The 16,613-nt window shown below is 44.2% G+C and overlaps 2 protein-coding genes across 2 annotated transcripts in view; both read left to right on the forward strand.

The window, feature by feature from the left end:
- Positions 1-12,145: 12,145 nt before the first annotated feature.
- Positions 12,146-14,065, forward strand: LOC309552631 (E3 SUMO-protein ligase ZBED1-like; the record flags this gene model as incomplete). Its single annotated transcript, XM_082253571.1, has 2 exons — positions 12,146-13,242; positions 13,387-14,065. The coding sequence occupies 2 exons, from the start codon at positions 12,146-12,148 to the stop codon at positions 14,063-14,065; spliced, it is 1,776 nt and encodes a 591-aa protein (XP_082109697.1).
- Positions 14,066-14,969: 904 nt separating this feature from the next.
- Positions 14,970-16,613, forward strand: part of TSPAN17 (tetraspanin 17) — a 144,895-nt gene continuing 143,251 nt past the window's right edge. The window contains exon 1 of the mRNA XM_082256848.1: positions 14,970-15,291. Coding sequence (XP_082112974.1) covers positions 15,205-15,291 — 87 coding nt within the window. The 5' untranslated portion in view covers positions 14,970-15,204. The remainder of the gene's footprint in view (positions 15,292-16,613) is intronic.

Raw genomic sequence — 16,613 nt, forward strand, 5'->3', positions numbered from 1 at the left:
AATATTTATATATATATATACTATTTATAATAGATATTTATTATTGATATTTATTTGATTTATATGCATAATATTTAAGGTTGCACGCGGCAGTTTATTCATTGACACATAATTTTTAGGTGTTTTGGCACAAGCAGCGCAGGTACATAGTTGTTTCAAATAACACTTGCCAGCTTAAAAAGGTGAGTAAGAGTATGGTTTACCTACACTAACTTCTAGCACACAATAGAGGGTGCTACATAAAAATGGAGGAAACCATATATCTGTGTGCCTTTTATGAACCAGTCATATCACGGCTTTCAAGACTTGTTTATAAATAATTTTTTTCCCTTTGACGTTTTATAGTCTCTACTTGTAACTTGTAAGCTATCTTTTTTAGGAGAATACAGAACTGGCGATCAATATAGTCCACAGATTTGCTTTAGTCTGTCTCTAAGTTTTAGTATTTTTTATTTGTATAAAAGTGTTGTAAATTACAGGAGAGCTCTGGGGGCCATCCTAAAATGTATTAAATTCTGAGATAAAACCTGGGGCTCTTTTGCAGTAAGTACATGTATCCTATTTCAAAAAATTGCTAGTAAAAACAAGACCTACATTGTAATGTGGCAGTCTCTCCCCCCCCCCCCCCCCCCCAAAAAAAAAACACAGGCTGAAGTGCCTTAAGGAGCGCATTTCTTTTATCCTCCTCTGAGGTGCAGCTGAGAATCTTTACCCCAGTAGCACATACACTATATTACCAAATGTATTGTGATGCCTGCCTTTACACGCACATGAACTTTAATGGCATCCCAGTCTTGGTCCATAGGGTTCAATATATTTAGTTGGCCTACCCTTTTGCAGCTATAACAGCTTCAACTCTTCAGGGAAGGCTGTCTACAAGGTTTAGGCATGTGTCTATGGGAACCTTTTGACCATTCTTCCAGAAGCACGTTCATGAGGGCAGGCACTGATGTTGGGTAGAAGGCCTGGCTTCTAAATCATCCCAAAGGTGTTCTTTCGGGTTTTGCAGGCCAGTTAAGTTCCCCCTCGCCAAACTCCCTAATTCACGTTTTTATGGACCTTGCTTTGTGCACTGGTCCAAATCACCACTTGGTTCCAGTGAAAGTAACTCTTAAAGTGGAGTTCCGGGCACAGAAATCATTTTTCAACAAACATACCCTAGCCTCTGATCTGTCCCGGTTCGCACTTACCTTTTAGAAGAAATACTCACTTATAAAATTTCTTCCACAGCGTTTCCATCTCTCTTGTGTTTCTGAAGCCGGCGCGGTCCTCTTCGGCGTCTTCTTCCACGTCTTCTTCTCCCAGAATGCGCCTGCACCGGCCCCTCTCGTCACTTCCGGTGCGGCGCCGCATTCCTCCACAGCTTCTGGGCATGCCCAGAAGCTGTTTAGCAGGGGAATGCGGCGTCGCCCGGAAGTGACGAGCGGGGCCAGTGCCGTCGCATTCTGGGAGAAGAAGACGCGGAAGAAGACGTTCAGCTCCCAGGAATCAGTGCAAGCCCGGAAGTGACGGCGGAGCCGCGGCACAGAGGGAGGAAGTGAAGACTAGGTGAGTATATTCGATCTTCAATTACAAGGTGAGTAAATAAAAAAAAAAAAAAAAACCTAACTATCCAATTCCTTTTCAGGTGAAGGGGAACAAGCGGACGGGCACAAAAAAAAAAAATATCTTTTTGTGCCCGGAACTCCGCTTTAAGGCATCAGCATACCAAGACAATTTCATGCTCCCAACTTTGTGGGAACAGTTTGGGGATGGCCCCTTCCTGTTCCAACATGACTTTGCACCAGTGCACAAAGCAAGACCTGGATGAGCGAGTTTAGGGTGAAGCAACTTGACTGGCCTGCACAGAGTCCTGACCTCAACCCGATAGAACACCTTTGGGATGAATAAGAGTGGACACTGCAAACCAGGTCTTCTCTCCCACATCAGTGCTTGACCTCACAAATGCGCTTCTGGAAGAATGGTCAAACATTCCCATAGACACCCTCCTAAACCTTGTGGACAGCCTTCCCAGAAGATTTGAATTTGGCATAGCTGCAAAGGGTGGGCCAACTCAATATTTTATACCCCTTCGGACTAAGACTGGGATGCCATTAAAGTTCATGTGAATGTAAAGGCAGGCGTCACAATATTTTTGGTAATATAGTGTAGGTCACCTCTAGGGCTAGAGCCTCATGGGCTATTTGTTAGTAATTCAGCTGCAGTACTAAAGTCTGAGGAGATGGATAGATACTTTATATGTGTATCAAATGTCTTTATGTAAGAGGTTTCAGTAGTGCGCTTGGTCTCCTACAACGGTGCAATGCTGCAATTTTAATGAAGTAGCAGAAACTATTAAAAATGGTCCTTGTGACCCTATCATACAATGAGGGGAAAAGGTATTTGATCACTTGCTGATTTTGTACATTTGCCCACTGACTAAAATAATAGACTGAGCATTTCTTTATGGTAGGTTTATTTTAACAGTGAGAGACAGAATAACCACAAAAATATCCAGAAAAATGCATTTCAAAAAAGTTATAAATTTGATTTGCATTTTAATGAGTGAAAAGTGTTTGACCCCCTTCTTAAAACACAACTTTGTGGCAAAACTCTTGTTGGCAATCAGAGGTCAGACGTTTCTTGTAGTTGACCATCAGGTGTGTACACATCTCAGGAGGGATTTTGTCCCACTTCTTTTTTGCAGATCCTCTCCAAGTCATTAAGGTTTTGAGGCTGACGTTTGGGAACTCAAACCTTCAGCTACCTCCACATATTTTCTATGGGAATAAGGTCTGGAGACTGGCTAGGCCACTCCAGGACCTTGATGTGCTTCTTCTTGAGCCACTCTTTTGTTGCCTTTGCCCTGTGTTTTGGGTCATTGTCATGCTGGAATACCCATCCACGACCCATTTTCAATGCCCTGGCTGAGGTCCCAGGAGGGGAGGAGGTCCCCACCCAAGATTTGTTGGTACATGGCTGCGTTCATCGTCCCTTTGATGTTGTGAAGTTGTCCAGTCCCCTTAGCAGAAAAACACCCCCGAAGCATAATGTTTCATCCTCCATGTTTGACAGTGGGGATGGTGTTCTTGTGGTCATAGGCAACATTTCTCCTCCTCCTAACACCGCAAGTTGAGCTGATGCCAAAGAGCTTGATTTTGGTCTCATCTGACCACAACATTTTCACCCAGTTCTCCTTTGAATCATTCAGATGTTCATTAGCATACTCCAGACAGGCATGCACATGTCCTTTTTTTTTTTGAGCAGGGGAACCTTGCGGGTGCTGCAGGATTTCTGTCCTTTGCGGCATAGTGTGTTACCAATTGTAGTCTTGGTGACTATGGTCCCAGCTGCCTTGAGATAATTGACAAGGTTCTCCCGTGTAGTTCTGGGCTAATTCCTCACCGTTCTAATGATCACTGAAACTCCACGAGGTGAGATCTTGCATGGAGCCCCAGACCAAGGGAGTTTGACAGTTATTTTGTGTTTCTTCTGTATCACCCTCCTAGGTAGTTGCTAGTGAGAAAGTTTACTTTTGAGCCTTGTCTGCTTACCAGAGGGGCTGCAGGTAAATCTATATTGTTCTCTGCCTACCACAGAGCAGGATCAGTTAGTGAGGTCTGCTCATTGTGCTCAGTATGCAATTCATTATAAAATTGAAAAGCAGCGCTATATAAAAAAGTCCAATGGAATAGGTAAGGTCCAGCTGATTGCTCTCCTTGAAGTGCCACCGCCACCAGAGAGAGAGAGAGAGTGACCCCAATCACACTGCCGCTTACCGCCCCACTATTAACTTCCTCCCATCCGCGCTATAGCCAAAGTACGGCTGCAGCGCGGACTCACATTTTCGGGAGGCCGTCTTTAAACGGCTTCCCAGACACAGGCTTCCTGCGAGCGTGCATCAGGGAAAATCTGTGTCGGCCGTGTCCCAATCACAGATCGTGGTGAATGACCAATCACAGCGGCCATTCACCACGTGATCGGACCGTCCAATGAGATGATCTCGTATGTAAACATATGAGATCATCTCTCATCGCCAGCGCTCCTTCCTCACACAGAGACTGCGTGTGAGGAAGGAGGGGAGCCGATCAGCCGTCGGGGACACAGAAGAATGTAATCAGGGCACTGATCACCAGTGCCCTGATTACACAAGGTACATTAAACACACTAACTGCCCACCATCAGTGCCCACAGTGCCCGCCATCAGTGCCCCCCATCAGTGCCCATAGTGCTGCCAGTCAGTGCCCATCAGTGCCTGCTCATCTAGGCACTGATGAGCACTGACTGGCAGCACTATGGGCACTGAGTGTGGGCAATGATGGTGCTGCCCATCAGTGCTCATCAGTGCCGCCCATCAGTGTCAATCAGTGCCACCCGCCAGTGCCCAGCAGTGCCGCCCGTCAGTGCCCAGCAGTGCCGCCTATCAGTGCTCATCAGTGCGGCATATTAGTACCTCCTCATCAGTGCCCATAAGTGCCACCTCATCAGTGCCGCCTCATCAGCGCACATCAGTGAAGGAGAAAATGTATTTCTTTTCAAAATTTACTCGCAGAAAATAAGAAAAACGTTTTTTTTTTTTTCAAAATTTTCTTTTTTTTTGTAAAAAAATAAAAAACCAAGAGATGATTAAATACCACCAAAAGAAATCTCTATTTGTGTGAAAAAAATGATAAAAATTTCATATGGGTACAGTGTAGCATGACCGCGAAATTGTCATTCAAAGTGTGAGAGCGCTGAAAGCTAAAAGTTGGTCTGGATGGGAAGGGGGTTTAAGTGCACAGAAGGCAAGTGGTTAAAAGAAGGCTCAAAGGATCCACCAAACTGCTCCTCCAGAAATCCTCAGCAATTCCAAGATCAAGCCAATTAGGTGCGACTCCATACAGATGATACAGGGCAGACTGATCACTCCTTTCTTTCTTTGTCATCAGGAAAATCATGCAGCAAATCATCGCCCACAGGATCATCAACAAAATCGGCGTTCCCATATGTACTACTTATGAAGTGATGATGGGGGTAGTAGTCATACTCCTTCAGGTTGAGCTGGTGACAGAACACTCTCACAGCTTCCCAGCTCTTCTCCTTGTTCAGGGGGTTGGTCGCTCGATCATAGAAGTGACGTCTGATCCTCCACCACACTCTCCCGCCTCTCAACTGTTCTGTCAGATCTCGTAGTGGTGTGGTCGCTCCACACTCCAATCCCAGTGGAAGCCTTCGTAAGGGGAAACGCGTCGGGTGGAGAAGCCGCGCTATCACTACTTGCATACCGCGCTGCAGAGCGGCCACGAACATCTGTCACCTGTCCAAATTTTTTCCATTCATGTAAGTGTGATTCCTTTAATAAATTCCTTATGAAGAAGATAATGCACTATTGCCTGCTTATATTTCTTGTCATATGGGGAGCTATCCTGTGGGCACCTTTGGGAGGCTATTCTAAGGAAGAGGTCCCTATGCCCAATATAAAGAGGCAGGATCGTTTAAGGAACACCAATTCCTGGACAGCGGAGGATTCTAGACGTCCATCTCTAACTTTTCATTCAAGTGATTGTTCATGTGACATCTGGTAAGAGTCCATTCACATTTCATGCACTGGGTGAAGGATTTTGGTCTGAAGATTCCTTGCTGTATTCCATGGGTTCATGACATCTATCATGCATGCTCAAACTCAGTTGGTAAGGGTACCTCTTCCTCCTTCATATTTTGGTGATATGAGAGATCTGTGTATTCAGCATCTGCGCCTTGGTTTATGAGCACTTCAACACTAAGGCTGGCCATACACTATACAATTTTCTTGTTCAACTTTCCTTTAGATTTACCAAAACCATGTAATATAGGGTCAAACCTAAACACTTTTAATTTGTATGCAGTCAGGCAGGCCCTTGCACTACATAGTTTAAGGTAAATCTAAAGGAAATTGAATAAGAAAATTGTATAGTGTATGGCCAGCCTTAGAATATTTATCTGCACCAGTTTTTGGGACTTTATTTGGGAGTCTTGCATTTGCCACTCTCCCTTTTTTATAAGAGACTTTTTAATTATGTCATTGTACATGTCACATCTGGTTATTTATTTGTGTTTATTTTTGTGGATATTTACACATCTTTAGAGTGTACTTTAGTTAGTACACGCTTCATATCAAGCGCACCTTATTCTTTTTCCATTTCACATCACTCCAACCATGTTGGAGTTTTGGTAGCAGCTGATAACCCCATTTATTTTGATCTTCTACTGATGGCCTGGTGGCAGATACCACAGTGTACCTTTAGAGGTTTAGTGGTGTCTATGCCTTAATAGATCAGGGCTGTTTTGGTGGCAAAAGTGGGACCTATTCATTATTAGGTGGATGGTGACAAAGTTATGGTTGATGCTGACTGCAGCATTTTGAGTTAAAGGCTAATGCCTCGTACACACGCAACGATTATCGGCCGACCGATCCTCCGACTTTTGTCCAGAGTTGTGCTTTGTTGGTTGGAATGTGCCTAGACTGCACACGAATTTTCTCGGCCAACAAAAATCTACTTCAGAAGTGATGTCATGTGCTGGTTTACTTTCCGTGTGTTTTTTTCTTCTCTGAGCATGCCCAGTCTTGCTCATCAGATTTTTGTCTGCCGAAATCTGTACTGACTGACGGAAAATCGGCCGTTGTGTTGACGGCCAACAAAAATTTTATAGCCTGCACACCAGATTTTTTTCGGCCGAAAAGTCTGAGTCGGTTGTTGGAAGCATCATACTAACAAGCCGAAAATCGGCCGATCGGACGTTGGCCGAAAATTCCTGGCCAATAATCGATGCGTGTGTACGAGGCATAAGTTCACCTTTTGCTTCAAACTGACTATACAGTCATGGTGCCCCAGCAAACATAAATCAATCTGTACAGCCTTTAAAAATCATGCCTAAACAGGAACTTACTATACCTGTTATGCTGGGTTCCCTTAAAAAAAAAAAAATACTTACCTGCCTAGCGGATCCAGCAATGTCTTGTAGCTGTTGGGGTGTCAGGGTCTCCGTCTCGTGCCTTCATCTTGATCGTATTCAGCTGGCAGCCTCTTCCAGGCAGCTCGGGTCCCTGACAATCTGTGAATGGGCTCCTGCGGCTTCCTGGGATAGGTGACAAGGGTATCTCATCCCCTCAAAATAAAACAGTTCAAGTCAGAGACTGCAAGTCACTTTGTGGAAAATAGTTCCACTTCAATGTAGTTTCTGAACCTGTGGCATTCCTGAAGCCTGTCCAAAAAACTCCCAAATTGTTTATGCGACAGTTGGATACTCGCACAGGTCCCCTGGTTGAAAAGACATGCAGTGTGCTCTTTTTTCCCCTCTGTCACAGCAATGCTGAGGATCCCAAGTCTCACAAGAAGGTGCTCCGGCACATCATGATGTCACCCTTTACAGTGCAGAAGCCAGGAATAAGGTAAGTATTTATTCTAACTATTTCCTTTTTTTATTTGCTTAATGCAGTGTTTTTAGATCGAGGTGTGGATCAGTATGTAATAAACAAACCTTGCATTTTCGTATAAGTTCCGCTTTAAAGACCTGTTCACACCGGCATTTATAGCAGGAGCTTGGGGCATGTTTTTAACTCTCCTCAAACTCCTAGTAAAGCAGTCTGCAATTGATAATATGGACAGCACATAGGACCCTGCATTCACTATATTTGGTCTCCCACAGTGCACAGAATATGGAAATGTAATTATTTGAGTAAATATAAACTGCTAAATGCCTTTTCTTATCAGCAGTATATAGCAGTCTTGTGACTTCATAACTCTATCAGTGTCTGGTTAAAGCTTGTAGGAGGAATTTTCATTCATGATTGTCCTATGAGGATGCAGGACCCCTGACCTTCTGTCTGGAAAGTGCTGATTGGCCCTGTGCTAATCACATGCACTCTTCCAAGAAAAAAAAAAAATATCCAGCAATACACACCAAACTGAGCATGTGCAGCTTGTCTCCTAGCCTCTGTACTATCAGGAGATAGACTGGGACTGTGGAAGAAGGGGAGGATCAGAGGAGACAGGTTTAAACAGCCTTTTTACACAATGCAGAGGATTAACCCCTTAGGTCCCACAATGAGTAAAACAAGCATGATTTACTGCATATACAGACTGATGTGACTGTTGTGGGTTTAGTAACACTTTAAGTACTGTAGTTTGTCACCATTCCATGAGCGTGCGCAATTTTAAAGTGTGACCCATTAGATATCTATTTACTCAGGGTAACATCATCTTTCACATTCTACAAAAATAAATTGGGGTATATAGTATATTGTGCTTTGTTTTTTTATTTTTTTTATTATTCATTAATGTAGAAGTCCACCCTAACACTAAAATCCCTGCATCTATAGACATCCACGATCTAACACTAACCTATCTAGCCCTGTAAAGAAGAAATCTGTTTACTTACCTTTTTTAAGCTGATCTGACTCGATCCCACATTGAGCTGTCAGCCGTGGCTTCACTGTGGAAGCAGGTGCACAGGACTCAACGGAAGCCCCCTATTAAAGCTGGATACACACTATACAACTTTCTTTCGATTTTTTCCTTTAGATTTACCAAAACCATATAATATGAGGTCAAACCTAAAAACTTTCAATTTATATGCAATCTGGCAGGCCCTTGCACTACATAGAAAAGGTAAATCTGAAGGAAATCTAACCACAAAAGTTGGATAGTGTGTATCCAGCTTTAGTCTATGGGTGACATCACTTGTTGGATGTCTATAGATGCAGGGGTTTTAGTGTTAAGCTGGATACACACTATCGAACTTTTGTGGTTAGATTTCCTTCAGATTTACCTTTTCTATGTAGTGCAAGGGCCTGCCAGATTGCATACACATTGAAAGTGTTTAGGTCTGACCTCATATTATATGGTTTTGGTAAGTCTAAAGGAAAAAGTCTTCAGAAAATCTTATAGTGTGTATGGCCCATTAGTTCGGACTTAAACCTCTGCACAAGTACCACGTGACCTAAAAGATTGCAACAATGGCCATTTTATTCCCTAGTGTCTGCTAAAAAAAAATGTCTAATGTTTGAGGGTTCTAAAGTAATTTTCTAGCAAAACATTCTAAATTAAATTCAAAAAACAAAAAGTTTGGTCTTTAAATGAGTTGTAAAGTCTCAAGGTTTTTCACCTTAATGTATTTTATGCATTAAGGTGAAAAACCTTCTTGTTTGCAGCTGCCCTCCAGAGCCCCCGTTATTCTTACCTGAACCCGAACGTTCCAGCGACGAGCACAAGCCCAGCAGCTCCAGCCGCTGTCTCGGGTCCTCATTGGACAGATTGATAGCAGCAGGAGCCATTGGCTCCCGCCGCTGTCAATCAAATTCAGTGACACTAGATCAGGGGGGCGGGGCCGAATCCTGCTGTCTGTGTCAATGGACTAAGCAGCTGGATTTGGGAGTGTGCCCGCACAGGTGCCCCTATGGAAAGTGGCTCTCTGTGGGGGCACCCGATGAAGAGGAGGAGCCAGAAGCGTCCCTGGGGCACTCCAGAAGAGGAGGATCAGGGCTGCTCTGTACAAAACCCTTGCACAGAGCAGGTAAGTATAACATCTTTGTTATTTAACCACTTACGGACTGCCCGCCGCAGTTTTACATCAGTACTTTGATGTTAAAGAGGTTGTAAACCCACCTCACAAACTTTTACCTATAGGTAAGCCTATATTAAGGCTTACCTATAGGTGCTATAAATATCTCCCAAACTTGCACCGTTTAAGAGATATTTAGAGTGCATACTGCCGATGACGTCATCGGCGCAGGCGCTCTGAAGGAACGGCCACCCGTGCCGTTCCTTCAGAGCTCAGTGCCGTGAACGGCGGCTCCCGCGCGCAGGCGCGGGAGTGATGTAATCGCGCCTCCGGCCATTCAGATGGCCGGAGGACGCGAACCTGGAAGCAGGACGGCCGGACATGTCGCCGTCCTGTCGCTGAGGTGGCGGCACGGCGGGGGCTTCGTTTTAAGGTAAGTACTACATAATGAGCTAGTATGCGATGCATACTAGCTCCTTATGCCTTTTCTCTTTACAGGGCTTTTTTTTTCTCGTTTTTTTGGGGGGACTTTACTTCCTCTTTTAATGCTATCTGCTGCCAAAACCCCAGTATTTTATTAAACAAGCAGTCCGCTTTAACATAAGGGTGGTCCCAGCGGCGAATTTGCCGCTGGATCACCTTTATGGGTAGCGGGAGAGGTGCCCCCCCCCCTCCCGCCGCTTCCTGGTCCTTTTCCCCACTTACCAAAGCCATTGGTAGCCAGGAAAACAATCCGGTCCACTGTCCTCTCAGGCAGGAAGTCAAGTGAGGCCAAGATGACCCCCACTCGACTCTATGGCCTTGGAGGACTGGAGCGACATCATATGTCACTTCCTAGAAACAGCCTTAAAGAGCCCATTTTTTTTTTCATCATAAAAAAATTACTTTTTTTTTTTTTTTCTTTTTTTAGTGTAGATGTGAGATCTTTTTGACCCCAGATCTCACATTTAAAGATGTTCTGTCATACTTATTTCTCTTACAAGGGATGTTTACATTCCTTGTAATAGGAATAAAAGTGATCACATTTTTTCTTTTTGAAAAGGACAGTGTAAAAACATTAAAATAAAATAAATCGGAAAAAAAAAAAATTAAAGCGCGCTGTCCCCGTTAGCTCGTGCGCAGAAGCGAACACATATGCAAGTCGCGTCCACATATGTAAACGGTGTTCAAACCACACACGTGAGGTATCGCCGTGATTATTAGATGGAGAGCAATAATTTGAGCCCTGGATCACCTCTGTAACTCTGAACTGGTAACCTGTAGAAATTTTTAAAGTGTCGCCTATGGGGATTTCTAGGTACCAATGTTTGTCCCCATTCCACGAGCGTGCGCAATTTTGAAGCATGACATGTTGGGTGTCTATTTACTCGGAGTAACATTATCTTTCACATTACAGAAAAAAAATTAGGCTGTCACATTACAGAAAAAAATTAGGCTAACTCAGTGATAGCGAACCTTGGTGCCCCAGAAGTTTTAGAACTACAATTCCCATAATGCTCATGCACTCTGCAGTGAAGTTGAGCATCATGGGAAATATAGTTACAAAACATCTGGGGTGCCAAGGTTTGCCATCACTGGGCTAACTTTACTGTTTTCTTATATTTTAATACAAAAAGTGTATTATTTTCCCAAAAAATTGCGTTTGTAAGACCGCTGCGCAAATACAGGGTGATAAAAAATATTGCAATGATCTCCATTTTATTCTCTAGGGTCTTTGCTAAAAAATATATATATATATATTAGTGCTGTCAAAATTAGCGCGTTAATAACGCATTAACTCAGATTCATTTTAACGGCGATAATTTTTTTAACGCGCGATTAATGCAGCGCGCATCACCTGTTTGCTGTTTGACCCGTGGCCTACGACGTCCAGACGAAGCTACGCAAGTTAGCCTGGCGGCACACCCCCTCATCGCTCCAAGCAAGCATCGGACGCCAGGAACCACGAGGAAGAGCGGAGACTGATGACAGCACGAGAGCGGACAGCGGAAGCAGACGCACTGACCTACAGATCGGCAGAAAGGTACATAATAAAGCATTCACCACACAGGGGTGAAGAAATGGCTTTTAGCCATCGGAGCACTGTTTCCACTTATATGCGGTACTGAACCGACGTTTATATAATAACGGCAATACAGCCATATTCTGCTGTCCCAACCAAGGAAATCTTGAGCGGTAGTTCTTACAGCCCTGCTTTCAATACTTAGATAAAACCACCCCTAAACGATTTCTTAGGAGCAACTCAATAAGAACAACTGCCCATACACAGTCACCAATTAAAATCGACGACCGATTGCCCAAAAGGAGCCCCTTCAAGAACATTTACGGCTATTAAAGCATGTTGTGATTAATATATGTATATCACTTGAAGTATATGCCGGCCGGTTATCTGTCACTTTATGTTATGTCTGTCTTGTTTCCTATTAATGCACTGATTGTATTCACTAACAACCTTATCTTGCACGGGTGTTACTAAACCCCAATATATTTAATTTATCAATAAACTGTCTATGTTACACACTAATAGCCTCAAACATTACTGCTGACTAAATTGACCCTCTTTCTTCTGTGGTCTATACAGAAAGAAACACTTCATGAAGTTCATATATATTGACCCGTGGCCTAGCCTGTAGTTGGAGAGATAAAGATGCAGCAGCAAACAGAAATGGAAAAAGAAAGGGGTCTTCTGAACGGAAAATTTATATACAAAACGAGGTCTGATGGTTCTGTCGACAAGACAAAAGTTATCTGCAGTTATTGTCGATGTGAATTAAGTTATCACCGCAGCACGTCGAGTTTAAAATATCACTTGATGGCGAAGCATACAACTGACACGGAGAGCCCCCCTCCCCCTCGTCAAAGGCAGACCACAATGGATCAAAGTTTGCAGCGGAGATCGATGGATAAGTCCACAACTAATAGACTCACCTCAACTATAGCTAAATGGGTGGCTACAGCATGTAGACCAGTTAATGTGGTCGAGGACGAGGGTCTACTTGAAATTATTCGCATCGCATCTAACGATTCTACATACGAACTACCTTCAAGAGCCACCATTACAACCAAGATTCACAACTTATATGAAGAGGAGAAAGCTAAAATTCAGGAGGCATTGAGACAGACAAACACGGTTGCGCTCACCGGAGATTATTGGACTTCCCTCAGTAACCATAGCTACCTAGGCGTCACAGCACATTATTTTGACGCGCACTGGAAACTTCAGTCTCACGCTTTGACCGTTATGAAGACAGAAGATAGACACTATGCTGACGTTTGCGCTGAGCACTTTCTTCAAGTAGCCAGACAGTGGAACATTGAACTCAAAATTAAAATAGTGACCACTGATAGTGCACGCAACATGATTGCAGCGGCCAGGCAGCTCCCGTTCGAGCATATGCCTTGCATTGCACACAGCCTCCACCGAGCCATCACAGTTTCTCTCCAAAACAGCCCGTTTGATGGCGCCTTGGCAAAATGCAGGAAGTTAGTGGGTCATTTCAAGCATAGCCCTGCTAACGCAGCCGAGCTTGAACAGCAGCAAGTCAAACATCTTCAAAAGAAAGAGTCACTCGTACAGGAGGTGTCTACTAGGTGGAACAGCACCCTAGAAATGATAAAGCGTGTTGAGAGAAATCAAGAACCATTGAGAGATGCACTGGGCCTACATGCAGGCAACATCAACATGCCAACTGCAGCTGAATTTGATAAACTGAAGAGGTTGGAGACTGTGCTGGAACACTGCAGGTAATTTATTGATACTCTTATTATTATTATATTTGTGTGTGTGTGTGTGTGTGTGTGTGCGCGTGCGTGTGTTAAGAGTGAGAGATTGAAAGTGAGTGAGAGATTCATTATGTCTAACTAAAGTGCTTTTCTCTATTATTCCAGGTATGTGAGTGAACTTTTAGGAGGAGAGAAATTTGTTTCTTGCTCAGTTGTGCTGCCCGCGTTGTGTCATCTATCACGTGTGATGGAGGTCTCAGAAGATGACCCAGCCTACATGATTAAGTTTAAGGAAACTTTCACAACTGACATGGACAAACGGAAGGAAAAAACCAACACCACATGGCTGAGGGTTGCATCAGCACTGGACCCTAGGTTTAAGGACCTCAAATGTCTGAGCAGGGCTGACAGAGCTGAGGTGTGGAGTTCAGTCTGTGCCTTGCTCAAGAGGGAGGGGCTTGCACAGCCAGATAAACCAGTGACACTGACAGTGACAACTGAACCACCTAAGAAGATAACATGTCTCATGTCTGTGCCAGAATCTTCATCTGATGATGATGAAGAGGACTGTATTGAGAAATGTGTGGAGCGCTACAAGGCAGAGCCCTCTATTGCCATAGAGGACTGTCCCCTGCAGTGGTGGTCCAATCATGAAGGGGCACACAGTGAGATGGCCTACCTTGCACGCATATACTTATCAACACCTGCCACATCCGTACCTTGTGAAAGATTGTTTTCACTCTCAGGACATGTTGTTCAGAAAAAGCGAGCTGCCCTGTCATCTGAAAATGTAAACAGGCTCGTCTGTTTGAGCAACTGGCTCAGTGCAAAGAAAGAGAAATAATCTGTGAGGAACCTGTGGGTTTTTTATATTCTTTTTCCCACCTGTTTGATAGACATGAACACGTTCTTTGTAAAACATGTCAATGTTCTTTATGCTCTGTTTAGGGTGATTTCAGTAATAATAAATGTACATTTAGGTTAGCATGTTTACAAGAAGTGAGCTGCCCTATCGTGCAAAAATGTAAGGTTTGTGTAAGTAAATTGAGTAAAGAAAGAGAAGTAATGGGAACCGTTTATTTCTATGTTGTTGTTTTTTCATGTGTATAATAGACATGAACAAGTTCTTTGATAAACATATGACTTTTGATACTATGGTCCCTTTGATAGATGTCCAGTCTTCATCCTATGTTAAGTATGGTTTCACTAATAATAAACATGCATTTGCATAAAGCGTCTATTTGTCCACTCCCATGTTGATTAATGTATTCAAAACTTGAAAAGTATTAATTTAAGGTACATTTAGAACTGATACAAATGTGCGATTAATCGCGAGTTAACTCATGACAATCATGCGATTAATCGCGATTAAATATTTTAATCGATTGACAGCCCTAATATATATATATATTTTTTTTTTTGTAACACTATATATATATATATATATGGGTTCTAGGTAATTTGCTAGCAAAAAAAAAACAAACCAACTAATTTTCACTTGTAAACATCGCATGTCAGAAATAGGCCCGGTCCTTAAGTGGTTAAAAAAAAACAAACCTTTGCAATCACTTTACCAGAACTTGACTCTGAAGAAATGTGGCCATGATTTTGAACAGAGCTGGAAAATCTGATCAGAGCACACAGCCTGGAAAGCCTGATGTCATGTCAGTGGGTGTTATACTCAATTACCGCCACAAGATGTCGCCAGACGGGCCCGCCCCCGGCAGGGAGGAGTTGCACTGAGCACCGCATAAAGCAGGATAAGGCTACACAGCAGACATGGATCTTCCGAGCCTGGGACTCCAGGAAGCGCTATAACAATAGCTCGGCCTGCGCTCCCCTCAGCTTCCCAATGCCAGGACTAGCAGGTTCGCGGGTGTCGTCGTCCCGTCCCCCCAGTCGTGCACGGTGCCCCCTGGCTGTCGGCGGTGCTCGCTGCTGCTGTGTGTGATTACTGCCTTTGCTGGTGTGTGGAGCCAAGCCATGTCTGGCAAACACCAGCATTTCAAGGGGCCTGAAGTCAGCTGCTGTGTCAAGTATTTCTTGTTTGGCTTCAACATCGTGTTTTGGGTGAGTGTTGGTGTTGGGGGAGTGTGGGAAGAGTCAGGCTTTGTCTATGCCTGAGGGGGGGGGGGGAGCTGGCCTTTCTCCTGGACACTTCCCATTGTTTCTTCCTGCTTGGGGTAATGATGTGAGAGGAAAGCCATTATCCCATAAGAGACCGCCGATGGCCTGACTGTATACACACCACATTTCTATTGGTTCAACCAATTTCCACCTACCGCCAACACTTCCTATTTTACCTATGATGGTAGGGCACTGCCATTGGAAGTGCTTGAGATTGCCATTAAATTGGCCAGTGTGTGCCCAGAGAATAGACAGGCAGCCTATGGGTCAGACTTCCAATGGAGTGTAAGCTCCTGTGGACCGGTGTGGTCAGGATGTGGTTAACCTGTACAGGATGTATATGATGTGTGTGGGTGGCAGTGTTTTTATCCCCCAGCTGTAAATCCATACTATCTGCATAGTGGGGATTTCTATTGGAGAGCCAGGCACGCATTCTATTCTGTCAGCCGAGCCAGGCTTCTGTGTTTGGATATTGGATACATTGTGAATGGTGGGAGGAGACTGGGGTCAGAGGTCACTGTGGTATGGGGGAGGGGGGATCCAGGATTGTTATGGGGGCTTGGGGCAATCCAGGATCGTTATGGGGGGGGGGGTCCTGGATTGTTATAATTGTTGGGGGGGGGGGATCCAGGATTGTTGTGTTAGGAGCTTGGTGGAATCCAGGATTATTGGAAATTTGGGGGGGGTCCGTCCAGGGTCATTATGGCGGCATCTATGATTGTTGTGGTGTCCAAGGATCATTATAGGAGCTCAGGGTGATCCAGGATTGGGTGCTGGGGGGGGATTTGGATCATTATAGTGGTGGCGGGGTGGGATCCAGGTCCTTATGGGAGCTTGGGAGGGGGGGGTGATCTAGGATTGTTGCGAGGGCTGGGGGGGATCCTGAATTGAACTGACTTGTGAGATTTGGTATCGTGCATTGTTTAGAAGTACTAAACACAACGTGTGCATTGTTTTCACATCCATAATTGGTTCTATTATGGGAACCCTGCCATAATCCTGTCCTGGGTTATTGTTTTCCGGCTCATTGATGCTTTAAAGCTGGACAAATGAATCTGCCTGTGCAACAGAAAATCCATTTATAGTGGCCTCTGGACAAGCAGATGTCAGAATGTTTGGTTCGGAGGTATATCCCATGGATACCCCCCCCCCCCCCCTTTGTTGTTTTCTTTGGCTGCATACAAACTGGACGATCTGGCTGTGGTCAAACACCACGGTAACGCCAACCCTGGCCACACACCGTCCCAGGGTCAGTCAGAGGCTCT

The sequence above is a fragment of the Pelophylax lessonae genome (genome assembly GCF_965119305.1).
Source record: "Pelophylax lessonae genome assembly, chromosome: 4".
Lineage (NCBI taxonomy): Eukaryota > Metazoa > Chordata > Amphibia > Anura > Ranidae > Pelophylax > Pelophylax lessonae.